General features: G+C 43.2%; 2 protein-coding genes across 3 annotated transcripts in view; one reads left to right on the top strand and one right to left on the bottom strand.

Moving 5' to 3' along the window:
* The window catches only part of col4a2 (collagen, type IV, alpha 2), an 83,169-nt gene extending 79,040 nt beyond the window's left edge, over nucleotides 1-4,129 (bottom strand). The window contains exons 1-3 of the mRNA XM_083776782.1: nucleotides 3,954-4,129; nucleotides 3,376-3,524; nucleotides 3,194-3,245 (exon numbers count right to left, since the gene is read on the bottom strand). Coding sequence (XP_083632908.1) covers nucleotides 3,194-3,245; nucleotides 3,376-3,446 — 123 coding nt within the window. The 5' untranslated portion in view covers nucleotides 3,447-3,524; nucleotides 3,954-4,129. The remainder of the gene's footprint in view (nucleotides 1-3,193; nucleotides 3,246-3,375; nucleotides 3,525-3,953) is intronic.
* A 145-nt stretch (nucleotides 4,130-4,274) lies between these two features.
* Nucleotides 4,275-19,576, top strand: part of col4a1 (collagen, type IV, alpha 1) — a 63,199-nt gene continuing 47,897 nt past the window's right edge. For both annotated transcript variants that reach the window (XR_014569954.1, XM_083776486.1), the window contains exon 1: nucleotides 4,275-4,500. Coding sequence is in view for 1 of the 2 variants with exons in the window: in XM_083776486.1 (XP_083632612.1) it covers nucleotides 4,423-4,500 (78 nt within the window). In the remaining variant the exon portion in view is untranslated. The remainder of the gene's footprint in view (nucleotides 4,501-19,576) is intronic.

Raw genomic sequence — 19,576 nt, 5'->3', positions numbered from 1 at the left:
TTGTTTGCGAATCATTCTCTTGTGCATACACAGTGCATACAGTACATACATTACAGCGATATAATCTCAAAGGTCAAGCAGCATATCATAATTTCTGAAGACGTTGTGAACCTTCCCCATAATCCCTCCTAGGTTAAGGATCATATACGTTGCTCTGACCTTATCTGTTTAATCTGAATTCATAAGAAGGCCTTTATTCAAGATGCTGCCTCCTTGCCTACAGTACATGCCTGTAGTTATAACTGAGAACACTGAGGTTATGACCTCTGCATTTCTTCTGGGGATTTGGGGGATTTATAGTGACCCGAGGAGCAGGTATAGGCTACACCTTCAAACATTCTCTAGTTGGCGTTTGGCAGCAGGATGATTCAATGTTTTGGAAAAGGTGAGACCTATAGCCGGAGTTATAGTTGTGTGCGAGTGTCACGCACCCACGATAGCAAATCTACAAGCTCACTACACGTCGTGCTGCAACGCATTGTGAGCATGTAGATCTGCTAGTGCATTGCCTAACCGGAGAGAGAAAAACATCTGCCTGCGGGCTGCGGCAGATGTTTACAAACTAGATAACTTGACATTTCATCATAATCTTTTGAATGAGATGAAATTAGAAGATTTTACGATTTTACGATTTTCTTCTTTTTTTGGTGTGTCATCCTCGGCTAAAGAGGGCGTAAGTGTCATGGTATGTTTTTGTTAAATTTAGTGTTTAATTATTATTCTATTCTATTCCCATTTCCCATAGTAACCATTGAGTATTTCTTCAGTAACAGATGTCTCCCCATCTCTTCGGCTCTTTAAACAACAGAACATACTTTTTCAGGTCTGGAAACCAATTTCATCCAATCATGCGAGATAACTCATTCAGGATACAGTATAAAGAAGCTATGAACCAAAAGATTAGCGGACAAAATCCGAATTGGAAGCTGATAAATGGGTTCTTTCTCTGGATGAAATTGGTGACCCACCTGGAAATATATTTACTGTTTATTAAAGGGTTAGAGTTTGGGTAGACCTCTGATACTGAACAAACACTCTACCAATGATTACTATCATATAGTAGTAGTATAGAGCTTTAACTTCAACTTTTCAAGAAAATTAATGTCATAAAACCGTTAAAAGAGTCCTACACACTATGTTCACTTACATACAATGTTATACTAATCATACTACTAGTCATCCGGCCTTCATCAGATAACTGAATAAACATGGGAAATTCACCACATGGAACAGGTCCAATCAGGGAGCCAAGCCAATCAGTTAACACAACAGAGTTGAGTCAACACTCGACCCATCCACACGATAGGGTTAAGGTTTTCACAATCAACATTAAAATCCCAAATGTCAGCATTCATTAATACATTTCGACCGAGACCGATTCTACAAAATGTCTTCTAAATCCTGACAGTTTTCTGAAAAAACCCATGTTTCTATGTCAGTGGTTCTCAAACGTATTCATGTCAAGGATCCCCACAATTATATGTATTTGGCCGCCGATCCTGGTCTCATAGCGCCGCGCTATGAGCTTGTAGATCTGGTCTGCAGGCTAATGAGGGGGTAATTTTGGGAGTCATTGACATGAAAAGGTTTGGGAACAACTTCTCTAAAGAACCATAAAGGGGCTTAACAGGTTCTTTGTTTGTTCGGCAGCAATGCTACCTCAACCACGAACCCCAAAGAACCTCTAAAGAACAACCTTTTGTTTGTGTCTCAGTCAGTGTGCAAGGCATTTTAGTGCAACGTTCACAGGACAGACTCCCTCCCAATGCGAGGCGTTGTGAACTTCCGTCTGTTTGTATGTATCTATCTATGAACAGCTAATCTCTGGCATCGTTGGACCGATGTGGATGAAACTTTTATAGCTTGCCCCCAAAGCGTAGATATCTCGCCCAGAAGTGTGGATATCTCGCCCATGTTTATTTCTCATATTAGAACATTTAGGACCAGTTTGGCCATATAGCCACAAGTGGCACCGCAGACAGTTGCCGTGCCGAACGTTGCGAAGTTCGCAACGTTATGCAAGTTATGTTCCAATAGGGAGATAATCGTAAATCCTCGCCCCCCCCCATAGTTTCCTCCGCCATGTCTACACCCGCCTCACACGCTGTCCAAGTCAACACAGCGGAGCGCTTCCTATCCATGTGACGGCCCATCCCAGCCAATCATAAGCCAGGTCTCCCGTCAGGGAGTGAATCAGGTTGGATTTCACATTCCAGGCTAATTATGTGCATTTAGTCTTGACAAACTATTTTTTGGGCCTATATACAGGTTTAATGTTTGTGTTTAATTCAATGTTTGTTTTAAAAACACAAACATTAAATGCCATTAACAATAAAGAGAATTTAATGTTTGTTTTGACACCGTTTGTGTGGGGAGGCGGGGTCGCTACCTGGAGTCACGACATTGGTGTTTCAAAAGGGGTTGCATACGTTTGTTAGACATACTAACAGTCCGACAGGCAGTAGTTCGACAACACCGTCGTTCCCAACATGTGCAGCAGGTTAAAACTAACCCGTGGCAGGTTAAAACTAACCCGTGGCTCCCGACATACATGGCAGGTTACAACTAACCCGTGGCAGTTTAAAACTAACCCGTGGCAGGTTAAAACTAACCTAACTTGCCAGTTCGAACCCAGGCTTCCCCAGAGTTAGTGTCGAAGTGTCCTTGAGCAAGAACACAGCACTGAACCCCTAATTGCTCCAGATGTGCTGGTTGGTGCCTTGCATGGTTTCCATCGCCATTGGCATATGAACGTGTGTGAATGGGTGAATGTAATGCACAATGTATGTAAAGCACCTTGGATAAAGGCACTATATAAATGCACCATTTAAGTCAGACCAAACACATGCACCCTTTCAAAAGTCCTACCTGGCTTGAAGAATCCCTTCTATACTATACCTACAACTATACCTACTTTACACCTTATCATCAATGGCCTACAACATTCTAGGCAGTTTAACTACCCAATTAGGAGTTTTATCAAGTGACACGCCCACCATCTACAGATGCCTAGACAGAGGCAGCTCCGCCTCCAAAGAAGAGACTTGCTTGTTGAGGAGACAACCCTAAACACTGGCACTGCATGCTGTGTCGAATGGTTGAATTGAATGGCCCACATTGCAAGTGCATACAAACAGTAGCCTTAGGCTACTATAGCCTATCGCAAATGGTGAAAATAATATGTATAACTTACTGCATGCGCTCCTGAAGCGAGGATGGCCACGAAGAGGCAGAAAAGCAGACACCTGAAGGGATAGATAGCGGAATGAAAGTGACAGCATTAATTTACCCCCACAATAAATCAGGTGTTGTAAGTAATCCATTAAGACTAATCACAGTTTAACTGCACTGTTGGCCTAACAATAAGCGACTTGCCTCAAATTGTTGAGCCGTGTGGCGTGCTGCTGTGATGGCATGACTCCACTCAGCCGGACTTCAAACGTCATTCCTATACTACTCCGCTGTAATAATTCCTTGTGGTGCGGAGACGGGTCTAAAGCATGTCTACCGTCCGGGAGCGCAACCTGAAACGGACCGTTACATTACAATGAATTAACAATCATTAATTATTATTATTATCAGACTACGATACTGTGTTATTGATGAACTGTTGAAAGTCAAAATTAACAGGGTCAGATCAGACAAACAAGCCTGCATGCGATAGTTGAAAGCAGGGGGAAATGGCTCACATGAGTCACAGACTCACAGTAATTGTTTTAAAAAAACGGTAAATGTGAATGAGCCTATTATTAGCCTATATTGGCCTATATTAAAATTAAGTGTAAAATACTTTGCAGTGGGGCTAAGATCCAGTCTCCTTTCTTTCATTATAGGGCTATAATAAAGTCTACCTCAATGGCTCGACGAGTCTACATGCTTCTCACAATGTTAAAATAACAATATTACATTTGATTTTAAACGATTAGTTTTACGAATAAAAGTGATTTACTTACGGTCTCTCACAGTGGCAAAGAAAATCCAGTGTCTATAACGGGTCGCCGCTGGCAGGCTACAAAGATGCGCTGATCCCAAGCAGGAAAAGTAATGCTACAGGTACACGCGCATCAAAGTTACCTCAAATACTGTGCAAAAACTTCCAAAAGATTAAGAGTAGTCCCTCTCCTTTACGGAGAAAAGTCAAAGTGTTTGCAAAAACAGGGTTGTGTCTGTTCGCATGGGCGATGGGTGGTCGTTTCCAAGGGGGGTGTGGTGGGGTGGTGGACAAGAAACAAGAGCTAAGTTGCATTGATCACAACCTCTCACATCGTCTCGGGCAAAGATGCAGCCAAACGTGCTGCTTGTGCTCTGACGATATTAACCTGTATTTTTTTTACTTGAAGCTAAACGGAGAATACGCTGTTCTCAACAGGTGCTCTTCTTATTCGGAGCCATTCTTGCACAGTAGCGGCTATAGATTCCACTATGATGTTGTTACCGACCTGCACTCTGTTTCTACTGGCGGCTCTGTCCTCAACCGTAGACCTGGCAGGAGCAGATGGGGTAAGCTCACTTGAATCATTTTTGTACCGTTATCATAACTTATACAGGACATTTCAGTTGATAATTCCGAAGCGGTATACTGTAGATTCATTGAAACACGCGCATCTCCTTCCTTGCGCTTTGCTCTCTCTTAACTTCTTGTTACTGCAGAGTGAGAGCCTGAGCGCATCTGGCTAATATTGTGGCTTATTGGCTACAATCCTGTGTATAATTGATAAAAACGTCTGTGTTTCACATTTTGTTCTGATATAACTCACGTGAGTTCATAATTAGGCTATCTATAGCCTATGGTGTGCATTATTCCAATATTGAACACTTTGTCAAAATGGTGATTAAAATAGCCTATACTTTAAAAATGTTATGTTTATATATGTCTTGTGTTGGTTAATCTGTTGACTCACTGTAGTCCTACTGTGACAAATTAAACTCAAAACTGAAAACTCTCTTCTGGTGAAGAGAGAGAGAGAGAGAAGAGAGAGAGAGAAGTTTTCGAGATAGAGGGTGGGGCAGAGTACAGTAGTTTTGTTGAGGTTTAGTGTGTGTGTGTGTGTGTGTGTGTGTGTGTGTGTGTGTGTGTGTGTGTGTGTGTGCGTGTTCCTGACCTGACAGGCCACATTTTGGGAATTGGGACAATTTGGACATCACAAACCAGATGATTGGGGACACATGTCTAATTGTGTGCAAAATTGGTGTCCAGCTCAGTCTAATTTTTCTGCGGTTTCAACTTTCATGCATGGGAAAAGGTTAGATAACTTAGATTGTCTATGATTAAGGTTAGGGTAAGGAGATATGGAATGAATGTTAATCCCAACTCTGTGTGTGTGTGTGTGTGTGTGTGTGTGTGTGTGTGCGTCTGTGTGTGCGTAGTAGACTGACACAAAACAGTCCACTGCGCACAGTGTTTCATTATCAATTATGATAACCTTTTCATTCATGATCCTGTTTGGAATAGAAACGGAACCATTCACTCCTTTCTCTAGAAGGAATGTTCAGACAAATATAGGCCTATACCTATACCTATTACCTTTCACCTTTACCTCTTAGAATGATCTTCTATCTTAGATCTTATAGCCTTCTATGTACAGTACGTATCACTGTTTGTCTTTGCTTTTGGTCATGCAGGATTTTAAGTATACTGGCCTCTCACCAAATGTTATTTGAGGGAAGCACTAAATAATGGTAGGCCTACAGTAAGTGTGACAAAAAGATGATTTAGCTTACCACTTGTCATCTGTGTCATTTCTTTCCTTTTCCAACACGTCACCACTAACTATTCCAGTTTGATTTAAGGGATATTTTGGTCAAGAACTTGTGAATTATCTAAAAGAAATGTTATTGTGTTGTTACAGAGTAGCCCAGTAACCCATTCATGGTACAGTACCTCTTGAAAAGCATACCCATTTTACACGTAAGAATAATGGCATCATAAATAATGTCATTATATACCGAGCCTGGGAGAAGCTTGTTTGCAGTGCATTTATGTATGTAGTTTAATTCCGGCTGTGCTGTGGTGACTCGGTCGAGTCTCGTTTCAATGTAGTAGTTAAATACATGACCATTCCATTTGTTGAGTCATCTGGACACCCCTGATATAAACAGCATTAATTTATGACCATCACTGAGAGTTCACGTATTGCAGTGGTGTGCAGTTGCTCTAGAGATTTATAACCCTAACCCTGATTATTTTTGTTGATTTATTTTTTAATTGCACCTGAATTATGTTGTCCACAGTCTGCCTCCAACCTAGACCCTTTCTCCCCCAGACTATCTCAAAATCAGCCATTTGAAATTCGACTCTTCTGTCCATACAGTCAAATCTGCAGTGTTCCATTTGACCATTTGTAACTCGGAGAGTGTAAATATGTGATCACATTGACCTGTAATATATACATATAATGATTTTATTGTGTGCTGTATAGCTAAACGGATCCTTAGTTCACAAAGCAAAGTAGTTAAAAACCGTTGGATATAATATACTAGTCTGGACTATCAGATGAGATCAGATGTTTTTTAAACCAGAGAGTGACGGGACGAATTATTCCAGCTGTGTGTGATGTTTGGATCTCCTTCCTTCCTGCTGTGAGGAGGACGAGAGGAGAGTTTACAGAAAAAGACAAGCCTGCATTGCTCTGTAGAGATAATGCCAGTAGTTGCACTTGTATTAAAGCAATTAGGCCATATTAAAGGTCTATCCTGTCAACTCCATTTAGACCACTGATTTTGTGAGAAATCATAGGGGAACAGCCAGAGGAAATAGCGGTCTTAATGGTTGGGGAAAACACCTTTTTTTGCTTAAAAGTAGAAGATCCATGAAACTGTTCACAATCATGAACAACAACATTGGATGGAAAGAGCTGGAAACAGCCAGACAAAAAGGGGGTGATGATAGGAGAAAAACACTTTTTTTGTATGACTCTCCCATGAGATTAGGGGAAAAAAGCTTGGCGAGCTTGTGCAGATGCTGCGTTCACTCTACTAGAATGACTATTGTGAGATTGAACTCTCAAGTGTTTGGCTCCCGTTGATGAAGGCCACACGGCCAATACCTTAACATGTGGGTTGGGTTTCCAGTGGAAACACACTGTCCAGCATCATGAAGCAGTTGTGGAAAACAGTAGCAGTTAGAGGTCAACACAAAAATATCCCCCCCAACCCCCCCCCCCCCCTCCCCCCTACCGAGTAAAGACGTCAGAACAATACTTTTTTTTCCCCTGATGGAAAACTCACTTGCAACCTACATGATTAAAAAACGTAGTGTTTATTCACCACGCAGTAAGATGGATTTCATTATAACCTTTCACCAAGAATCCAGTTGCTCTCTCTCTCTTGCTGTTGTGTCTTCATGCAACCCATTTGCAATCACACGCCCTTTCTCTGCCTGATCTTTATTCACGGTCCTATTATGTTATTGTGTTTTTTTTTTTTTACATTGTCTTGTCTTGCGGTATACATCAGAGGACCCTGTTCGGAATAAGCGTGTAATTACGCTGTCACATATGCTATCCTCAATTGCTCAAATACATCCATATCATACCCTACCATAGCTAGACTAGTCACACGACAAAGTATATGAATTTGGCTTAAGGGAGCAATGCATGTTCCCTCACTCAGCCCTATGTTTTACCCCAACCATAACCCAAACCACAACTCCCAACTCTAACTCCCAATCCAACCCAAACCCCAACCCTATAGGACCCTGGGAACATTAGGGATGACCCCCGTCTCTGAAGGCTGCATTTCTACTCAGGAACCAGCGTAGGAGAGCAGAGATATCAGGTTAAGCAAAGCTCCGAACCAGCGTTTCTCCAACGTGTGGGCTTGACAGGACGTAGGACATCTGGACAGGCTATACCCCCTAGAGAGAGAGACAGAGAGAGAGAGAACATAGTTGTGTGGGTAGAGGGTGACTCATAAGTGTGGGACCATTAGCTTTTAAAAATTAGCTTTTTATTGTGTCACTGATCACATGACACAATAGCGATGAACCTAGTCATGTGAATAATCAGAAGATTTCAACATTCTGGATCTGCTGTTGGGGGGATTTTTGCATGTTCCCAGCTGGTCCAATCACTGGAGCTGTGCATCGCTCGCTCCACAACAGGAAGTCTGTGATGCGACACTGCAGGATTTTACTGTGTGTGTATACATCCAAATGCAATAGTTAAACAGGATATACTGCATAAACTCTTCTGGCAGAAAGATAAACAAACAAACAAACAGTTTTCATTCACCCAGAAAAGCTCACATCTCACAGTAAAATCCTCATTGGTCCTCAGTGGTTCACTTCAACCCTCAAATTGAAGCCTACAGTATGCAGGTATACGACTGGAGCCATGTACAGCAGGCTACATAGGCCCCTGTGTTTTTCCCTCTACACCAAATCTCTTTGATGAAAATAGGCGTTCTACAAGCTCACAACGTGCAATGTTGCGGTGTGTTGTGTTGCTTGTAGAGCTGCTTTTTTTTGGTGAATGTTTGGCCCTGTTTAGGCACACTAGGGTCAGGGTTAAATATATAACGGCTGCATTTTCACACTCTCAAAAGTTGAATTGACACTGTATTTTTACTGTATAGGTTAAAAGCAGCGGCAAGAATAATTTTTTGTTTTCTTTTTCCTCAACGACTCTCTCTCTCTACTCCTTTCTTGTTGTCGTGACCTGCATTTAAATTAATTGGAGTCCGGTGATAGAGATCAGCGTACTGGCAGACGTCCAAGTCAAGGGCTGCTCAGGTTCTTTATCTCCTCCCTGTACCGTCTGTCTCCACACTAAGAAGGAAGTGACCTTCACCCAGTGGTGGAGTCTCCTGTTTGGTCTCCCATGCAATCAGCGCAGGCTGCTTCCCAAAGTGGGTCCTTGAAAGGTTCCTGGGGTTCTCTAGAAAAAAACGAAGGAACAGTTTTAATTTCAATATTACAAGTTACAACTTAGGCGACTGTGGCTCAGGAGGTAGAGCAGGTCGTCCAATGATCCATGGTTCGGCGGTTCGAATCCCGGCTCCTCCTGTCTACGTGTCCTTGTTGCAAGACACTGACCCCCAAATTGCTCCCGATGTGCTGGTTGGTGCCTTGCATGGCTTCCGCCGCAATTGGTGAATGTAATGCACTATGTAAAGTGCCTTGGATGAAGGCGCTATATAAATGCACCGTTTACCATTGATTTAGACAATGTGTAAGAATTTGATCATAGATCCACTTAAGCTTATTCAAACTTTATCTTTGAATGTTTTTTTTTGACATGCCCATTAAGGATGCAGGGTGAAAGTGATTAACACGCTCCACTGTTATCTCACCTAGACAGTTTTATTAATCTATGAAGAAAAGGAGCCCTTGACGTGAAAATGTAGAACCTCTGGGCTAAACAAACAGCGTAAACTCTCACCCACACACCCATAGACTAAACTGCATACTCGTGCAATCATAACACACACACACACACACACACACACACACACACACACACACACACACGTAATGAGGTTAAGGAATGGGTCAAATTGACTTGAGAAGCATTGTAGTGGGAACATGATGTGAGTTTGCTCTGCCCTTCTCCTCCTACATGCTCTTAAATGACGGAAAATAAGTGTTAAGATTTAGTTCAGGATTTTGTGCCTAATTTATTTTCCATTTACTCCTGGGGAGAATAGGCTACCATTCTCTCCACTGATTATATAATATCAACAGAATGAAGTGCTTCTTCCTTGGCGGTCATTCAGTCTGCTTAGACTAGAGAGTGAGTCACCTTCATTCCCTAGCAGTGAAAATCCCCCATGTTCATCTAACACCAATTTACCCAAATGGTTAATTTGAATATTTTTTTACACTCTCGATTTTACAGGATTTGATACTGTTGTGGAGGAATAGGAGGAGGATAATGGATAGATTAGCACATTCCTGGAGTAGAGTGAGAGAGAGAGACACACACACACACACACACACACACACACACACACACACACACACACACACACACACACACACACACACACACACACACACACACACACACACACACACACACACACACAGAGGAGAGTGAGGTGTGTGTGTGTGTGTGTGTGTGTGTGTGTGTCTATTGTCTCTTGACAGATAAGAATGCTGATAAAGACACCTGCTGTGTCAACAGCCTACAGTGGGGTAGACTGTCCCGAGGCTAGTTTGGCCTTGGCATGAGCATTTTGACCCCGTACTCCTCCCACACACCCCTCAGAGAGACCCCGTACTCCTCCCAAACACACACACACACACACCCCTCCCAGAGACAGCTGACCCTATCCCTATATCACCGAGTGACCACCCGTCCCTAACCTGCCTGACCTCTGACACCTGTCATTGTAAACATGAGTTGTGATTGTCTCGTCTGTATTTTGATAACAACTCTTGGGTGGGCATGCAAGGTATAATGCCCCTTGGCTGTAATTCTCAGAGAGCGGTGCACAACGTACCTCTTCCCACTGGGTGTGTGTGTGTGTGTGTGTGTGTGTGTGTGTGTGTGTGTGTGTGTGTGCGTGTGTGTGCGTGTGCGTGTGTGTTGGTCTTTATCTCAACGAGACGAAAACTGAATACGTAAACATATGCAAATGAATACGTAAACATATGCACCCCTCTGAAACGGGTTGATGACTACAAGTATTTGGGTTCATAATTATATATCTTCTTCCCAAAAGGACTTTGCAATTACATGCATAAGATCAGGTCATCCCAGCTTAGTAAGATGTTAAAAGTAAAAATATTTAGGACGACCGTTGAGCCGATTCTACTCTATGGCTCCGAGACATGGACACTTTCAAATAAACAAGAGAATCGGTTGGATGGCACTTACACCCGCCTTCTAATGAAAGCGCAAAATCTGTCTTGGAATAGCCACCCATCGACTAATCTAATATACAGCAACCTTCACCGTGTTTCTTCACTGGTCCGATCCAGAAGAACACAGTTTGCCGGCCACTGCTACAGAGCTGACAATGAGGTTATATCTTCCCTTCTTCTCTGGAGTCCTGCCTCAGGGCGGACCAGAGGTAGAAAGCTGTCGTTCCCTGATGTCATCGCTATAGGGACACATGCTTCAGTAGGCAGGAACTGGGGGTGGCAATGAAGGACCGGGAAGTCTGGCTGATGATGTGTGTGTGTGTGTGTGTGTGTGTGTGCCGGGCTAGGTGTACGATGCTCCCAATGAGGAGTTTATTCATTCAGTACAACTTTCATCAGATACATGTATACCTGATCAAGACCATTTCGGTCATACCTAATACATGAACATTAAAAGACAGATAGTCCACCATTTCTTAAGTACTATTAGGCTATATTGTTTTATTTTTAACCTTCATGAAGATAGACCGATGAAGGCTGCATAGGCCGAAACGTTGCTGTTTTCCTATTAAAGTGGGTTCACTGCATTTTGAAGACGGCGTGCGGGTGTTTGTTCATTTTTCAACCTTCACCTGGTGAAATGCTATTGTTATTCTTGGGACTGCATGTGAGAGGAGTATAGCTGACCATGGTTATAAATATAAACACAGTCAAACTGCTCTCTCCTCCCAGTGGATCAGGGATCACCATGAGGGCATCTCGAATGGGACTCTCCTCTTATACACCAACAGGATTCATTCGTCCCACGGTGTTAAATTCTCCTAGTAGATCAACCGTTTCAGGAAACCAGCCTGACAGCAGACTTCACCCCGGGGCCCGGGGTCAGTTTGCTAATAGCGGGACGTGCAAATTATACAGTAGCTGACACTTTTAACTGTAGAAAATACAGTGTATACTGCATAGGTGGGAATTATAAATGTCACTCAGCACTTTGAGCGAAATGAGGGGGGGATTATAAATGTCACTCACCGTTTGGAGTGAAGGAGGGGTGTAAACGGATATGTGTGTCTGACACAACAGGACCCCCCCTGCAAGGTGTGTGTGTGTGTGTGTGTGTGTGTGTGTGCGACTGTGCGTGTGTGCGTGTGCGTGATTGTGGAGGATGTGTGTCAGTGGGTGGGGTTCAGGAATGTGGGTCAAAGCCAGTGAAGATCCACCCCGTACCAAATCTATTAGTCTCACTCTCTCCTTGTTGACATATTTCCACCCCCCCCCCCCCGCCCTCGCCCCCTGCTTCAGGCTGACTGATATGGCATCATCAGATTTATGTCTCTGATGTTGCTGTTATTACAAAAATCAGACCAGTCTGAAGCGAGTGGTGCAACAGCACCCCCTATTGGTACTCTAAACGGACATAGGTTGGGACATAGACAAAGCTGTTCCTTGGAGTGGTTGCACCACTCAAAAATGAAAAAAAGTCCAGGGGGCCATAGTTTCCCATTATATCACCCCATGGGTCATCCCTTTACTTCCTTCACCTGCTCTGCCATGTCAGTTGTAGGTTGTGGATCTGTGAATCTGTCATTGTTGCGTGCTGCGTGTATAAGTACAGGACAAGACGAAGACGGAAAAAAAAACTAAATGTGTGTGAGGTTTATTGCTATTTATGAGTCTGCCGTAAAGACAGTGTTTATCTTTGAGCGTTTCTGTAGGGTGTGAATGCCGGATTACATTGTTATTTGTGACGGCCTTAAAGGACATGCTGCTCTGCCTGTGTTTATTCTGCATTCGTTGCGTCTGAGACTGTTGTGTGTCTGCAATGTGTCTGTGTATGTGTTTAATAGTGCCTGGGTGTGTCTGTGATATGGGCCTGTGTGTGTGTGTGTGTGTGTGTGTGTGTGTGTGTGTGTGTGTGTGTGTGTGTGTGTGTGTGTGTGTGTGTGTGTGTGTGTGTGTGTGTGTGTGTGTGTGTGTGTGTGTGTGTGTGTGTGTGTGTGTGTGTGTGTGTGTGTGTGCGTGGTTTGTGATTGTCTATGTCTATATTGCCTGTGTGTGACTGTGAGAGAGAGAGATGAAGCTTTGTGTTAGCTAAATGAGGTGTATATATTGTGCATGTATCTGTGTGCAATACACTTCCCTTGAATTTGATTTGTGCATAGTTTTGTTGATGATGATGATGATGTGCATTCTGTGTGCATGTGTGCGTATGTATGCGCCTGTTCATGTTCGTGCACGTGCGTGTGTGTGTGAGAGAGTCCTTGTACTGGTCAGTACAGGGAAAGTCTCCTAAACAGCCCACAGGCCATCCCCATGCAACCAAATCCAAATCTACATTTGTCATGGACCATTTCCTTTTGCTATACAAATATTATTCTCTCTCTCTCCATCTCTTTCGCTCTATTCTATTCTTGACTCCTCTCTCTCTCTATCTCTCTCTCTCTCAGACTGGCGTGCTGAATGTTATGTGAAACTCCCCTGATGTTGTCTTATAAAATAAATACACACTTAGAAATGGATGTTCAGATAAACAAGTTAACAGCACGTCCTCTCTCTATATCTGCTAGGTTCTCACAACCGGCCCGTCCATTATTTTAATACGTTTAAACTTGTTATAACTTGTCATGGATGGGAAAAATGTGGAAGCCTTTAACATGATTGATACCCTTTTTGCTGTCGTCATCCGTGTATATTCATCTAATATCTGTCGTATCCCATTCCGCACTACTAGGCACAATTGCTGGTGCAATGGCGGGAGAGCCCTGCTGTTTCCAATTATTTTCCAAAGCTGCTTTAAGTCACAGTTGTTTCTATAAACGTCCATTCAAATCAAATAAAGAGTTTAGTCTGGATTGAGGGAGACAGCCTCTTGCATCTCTCCAATAATTCACCCTACCCCCCATGCATATGACGAGCAAATTAATGTCATCTAGAGTAGTGGATTCCCAAACCTTTACATTTTTCTCCACACATACATTAATAGTCCCTGTTGCTGTTAACGCCTATAGCTGAGCTGGTCATGTGGGAGGATTACACACGATCGAGTACACGAGTCGTATATCTGGCAATATATATACGAATATATACATAATGCATGCATGTGGAGATCGAATCACGCTATCCGACCTAGTTCCTCTCCCTGCTGAACCAATAATACCCTGACCAACCTGTATCGAAGTGTACAGTGCGGTGTGTCAGAAATGGCCTTTCCCACCCGGCTTCCCTCCCAACATGGACACTTCTGTTCCTTGGAGCAACCCATAGCCCAGCTGGATGCACTGCAGAGGATACAGTCAGTCCCTCTGATACAGTATTGGACAATCATCATTCATGTCACGGTTATCAATATGCTTAATGCAGATACATGTTGGCATTTTGGTCCAAAAGGATTTCCGAAGACAGACCTTGCGGTCTTGTTTCCATTCGGGGTTCCATTACACCAAGTTCAGCGGGTCAGCCAGCCCATGGAGAAAGTGAGCACATTATGGGTTAAGGGCGGTAGCCGCCCTGAGGTGTCCAGGTTGAGCAGAGGACGAGAGGGGCGGTGGTCCTTAGGGATACCCTCGGACTTCCTCCCTGAGACAACGCCCCCCCAACCACTGAAAGTCTCCTTAATCCTCACTCACCACCACCCCTCATCTACCGGACATTATTGTTGCAGAACAAAACCGCACGCGTGTGTGTATGTGTGTGTGCATGCATGCGTGTGTGCGTGTGCGTGTGTGTGTAAGCATGCTCTGAAGGCACGTGCACACATGATGTAGATTAAATGAGAAAAACATGTGCTACGTCTTGGGGCCCATTCGGAGTTAGCTGATTGATGGTTTAGGCCAGCATGTGGTTTCTTAAGCACTGCCCCACTTCTCATCCCGCGCCCAGCTCATTGGCCATGACAGAGATGTGCCTCTGTGTGCCCTCGCGTTTCTCTCTCTCTATGTAGCACACGACCTGCCACATGACATCACGGAATAGACTTTAATTTAACGTGGAGTTTTATCGCACTTTATCACATCACCTGACAGTCCCATGGCAGGTCCATCTTTTACACTATATGTGGGTTAAATGCAACACTTACAGTGCAATGTTGTATACAGCCCCCCCGGGCTGTTATGATACTGTAGACTCAGAGGAGGGACCTTAATAGAGATAACAGATCTCTGTTGCGGTATCCCACCATGTCATGTGAGTCGGGGCTCGACTGTAATTTACAGGACCTGAAAACGTTCACGTATTCATGACTAGAGCTTTTATACCTCTTTTTCCTGGAAGAACAGATGCTTTATTCATCTCCTCCTATGTTTTGCCCCCTTTCATGTCGCTGCCACAGGTTTAGCTCCGTCGACTTACGGGGGGGACAATGAGAATTGTTCATTTGGCTCGTAATTCCATTGACGCTGTCCAGAGAGAGCCTCATCAGATAAATTTAGGAAGGAAACAAACTGGGTCAGTCACATGATTATGGCTCAAAGTAGAGACATACACCACATTGTCCCGCTAATCTGCCAGTGCCGAGCGGAGCCGCTATGGGGGCAGATTCAGGCATTTTCTTTAACTCATACTGGTGTGTATCCAATATCTGTTTTTGTCATCTGTACTGTATATCAAAGGCCATGACCCCCGGGGCATCGATGTCCATATACTGTAGGTTACACGCAGCCCCGCCTCCGATTGTAAATGCCATTGTTGTGACGTGATGTCAGTGGGAGATAAAGGCCTGATAAGGTGGAACAATGGAGAACAATTATGGAGAACGGCGTTTACATTAGCATAGCCATCAAGACATCTGCGATAACAGTAGGTGTTGTTTGCGGCTCGCTATGATGTGAATGGAAGAGGGGAGGAATTATTTAACGTACTTCCAGCAATCTGCCCTTTTTCATCTCTTTCTAAGGTAGATGTAGATTAGTTTCATCACATACACTGTGGTTCATTCATTCATAAACCCAATACAAACACGGCAGTAGCAGCAGCTACTGTAAAACCGTGAGTGTTCTGAGAAACTAACAGATGTTATATTTCTCTGTACTGGAGAAACATATATTGTTCCCAACATGGGGTTGAGTCACCCTTTGTATTAAAACAGGAGCTGCTAATGTTTCATTGTCTAACTTACAAACGCTTATTCCAGATGCTTCCATAAAAACAATAGCCTGTGCATATGTATGCGTGTGTTCATGAATGTGCGACTGTGTGCGTGCATGCATGGGTGTGTGTGTGTGTGTGTGTGTGTGCATGTGTGTGTGTGTGTGTGTGTTTATTAATAAACCACAGTGGGCTTTATGTGATGACTGAACCTTTGTATTGATGCAGACGTTCTAAATTCACCTTGATATACAGTATATCATCATGAAATGCTGATTGCAGTTCCATGTACTAGTTTTCTTTTTCTTTAACTCGGTCAAAAACATTCTCATGCCCTAATCTTAATACAGCCACTTGCGGTCAAGTGCCATGCAGGGACGTGCACACTGCACACGTAGACGTCAAAGGGGGCTTGCGAGCCCCTGCCCTTTTACCCGTCTGTAAAACAACTGCCCTCTCCAGACCACGAATGCAGCATTTACTGCAAGCAGAGCTTGTAGATCTGCTATTTTCGCTATTTCTGTCCAAAAGTGCCCTCTTTCAGCCCCTGCCTCTCTTAACACTCTCTGCACGTGCCTGCAAGTGCCCCCAGCAGGCGTCCCTTTCCAATGCCATGAATAATGCCCTCTAGCACCATGCATTAGAATGCTAGAGAATGTAAATACACTTCTAAAGAAACTCCCACAACCTCTGAAACGGACGCCTCAGGCATGTTGTGCTGCCATGATGTGACAACTTGTACTAGAATGTGGACCATGTAGTATCAACACTGAATATAAAGCAACGTTGACACTGAAAACAAATTTAAAAACAACATTGACAACAGTGCAGCACTCGCTCTCGGCTGGGGCTCGCGGAGACCCACTTCTGCCGACTCTCACTGCTAATTACCAGAGTAATTATCGCACTGGTGGAAAAGTAACTAAGTGAAAGTATCTGAGTAGCCTATACAATTTTCACATACATTTACTATTGAGTATTTCCATTTTGTGACACTTTAAACTGGTCAGAGCCAAATGTGTACTTGTTTTTAGTGCACTACAAATATCCGTCAGCTTTAAGTACTATAGTGACTTTGCAGATTTTGATTAATTAAATTGTCTATGTACGTCTTCCACCCCTGCCAAGTCGTACACCGATAGAGTGGCAATCGATTATGACTGAATGTTGAAAGATTTGCGGAACCAAGGAGCGAAATATCACGAGTAGGGCAGGAGAAGTAAACATACTGTAAAGTATGTATGTAGATCTTTCATCATAACTTTCTCATGCTGGCCTGAAGACACCTTGAGCATTTTGTGTGCCAGGAAGATGAAATACAGTACTTAAGGTGCAGTAAAGTGATATATGTTTGTTAAGGTGCCAGTAAGTGATATATGTTTGTTAAAGTATGTTCTAATAGCTATATAGAGTGTTTGTTCAGTGGGGTCTCCCTGGGTCGTCTCCAGCTCACATGCACACATTTTATCCAGTCGGAAGAGAGAACTCACACAGGATACAAGATAAACAAGTGGAAATAATGACACAAAGCAGACATAATTGGAACTGGAACACTATTTAAAATTGAAAACTGATAAAATGGGTACTCTTTTCTTGATTGGCTGAAATAGGCAACCTGAAAAGGTGTTTCTGTTCACACAGAGAGCTTATTGAACAAACACTCTTATGTAGCAAGGCTACTATAAACCCATCATTGGGTTGTAGACATTCTGATTGGTCCATGACCGACTAACCATGCAGGCTCTTTCTGCCTTGTTCCACCTTGTTTATGTTGAATTTGCTAAAACATGTCCATTGTCCAGTCACCATGCTGCACCTGTGAAGTTCCTTTTTACTGACACCAAGTTTAAAATAAGAATTGAATGCACAGAATATCAATACTAAGCAACTGAAAAACACCTTATTTCAATGGTAGTGGATGGAGGGAAAGGATTTTTGTCCAACCACAAAGCGGCAACCAATGGGTGTGAAGAGGGGCACAACCATGGGTGGGACTTGACAAAGGGTGAATTATAGAAACTAGAGCTTTTATCTTCCTGGAAACTTAGCATGCTGAAAGAGAGAAGCCATTTTTCTGGCATTAATACAAAAGAAAAATAAAGCTTGAAATCTTGTTGGAAATGACTGTTAGAGTGCAGACGCGAGTGAGTAGACCGTATTGGTGGCATCTTATAATGAGCATTATGGAGCAATTATATGAATACTAGAACAGTGCCCAGTTGGTGGGTGATCAATCAGGTGTGATCAATTGGCTAATAAAGGGGCGAGGTCGCGCATCATTGTGGTGGTGTGGAACGGTGTGTCAAATGCGTGCCCCACCCAGTTATTATGTCTGTGTCCAGTCCCATGTATTCCCATATATGGAGTTCTTTGTCAGGCATGCCCAATGTATGTATGTATGTATGTATGTATGTACAGAACCTGGGCAGAGGCTTTTGTGCTGGTTTGATTGATTGATTGATTGATTGAAATCTTTATTAACAGTTTGTAGAATTTACAGTACATTTTAAGCACAAACTCAATACAAAGACTGTCAACTGTGAGTGGACGACCCAATTAAGCATTACACTTGTTTACAACAGGGTCCACATTGTTCAATTCATCAAAACATTTAAAGACATACAAACATTTAGAGACATACAAATAGACATTTCTCTGTAGGTAAAGAACAGAACAGGAATTCATCATATGGGAAGCAAAAAAGGGAAAAGATACTATATACAGTGAGGGAAAATGGGGTGATCTGACAGACTGCATGTATAGATGCAGTCTAGTTAAAAGGGTCAGATAGTCAGATAGGTTAAAAGGGTGCAGTGACACCCCCCCCCCCCCAATTAAATTCTACGTACTGACATTTTACCCTTCCTATTCCTAACCCTCTCAGTCAGTAACAGGATTGAAATGAAGGTATATGGCGGCTATATTATGATTGATTGTGCAGTCCTATATGCTGCTATCAAGTCAGTCATGGAGGTCATTCTTTTTTCCTCATGTGCTGCTGACCTCTATTCCCAGATTCCGGAACACTCTTTGGGAGAGATGCGAGGCTATAGACCCGGCCCCTTCTTGTCTTTGTGAGCATAAAAGGAAAGGAAAGGGCCTTCCTACTTAGGAGAAAGAAGGACTTCCTTCTTCCTTAACCCCTACATCCTGTGGCACAGTGTGCACAGAGTGTTCACAGCAGACAGAGATACTCGGGGGGCCCTTATTCAGTCCTGCAGTTGCTCACAAAACATGGACAGAACTGGTGTTCTCACAGAGAAAACAAGTATAGCAAGATGTTATTGTCTCTCTCTTGCTCTCAAACGAATTGTGCTAGTCCCCGTCCCCCCCTCCAAACAATTCATATTTGTTATTAATAGAGATTGAGTGCACTTTCCTTGTTTCAATTGTATGATTGAGAGAGAGCGAGAGAGAGAGAGAAAGTGAAGTTGAGACGGAAAGCGGTTATGTTTGTGTACATATGCGCGTATACGTACGTGCGTGCGTCGTGCATGTCGTGGGTGTGTTTCTGATCAGTTGTGTGCGTGACTGCGCGTGTATCGGTTTTTTGGACCCATTTGTGTTCCTGTGGGATTGTCGAGGAATGTTTTCTTTTTACTATGTGGAACAATCAGCGCCTCAACAAGTGGATTGATGATGTGGGCACACGAACAGAACACAGCTCTGCTGCAGAGAGAGAACCAAAAG

Source organism: Protomyctophum parallelum (genome assembly GCF_964188405.1).
Source record: "Protomyctophum parallelum genome assembly, chromosome: 11".
Lineage (NCBI taxonomy): Eukaryota > Metazoa > Chordata > Actinopteri > Myctophiformes > Myctophidae > Protomyctophum > Protomyctophum parallelum.
This window is presented reverse-complemented; position numbering and strand designations above follow the sequence as displayed.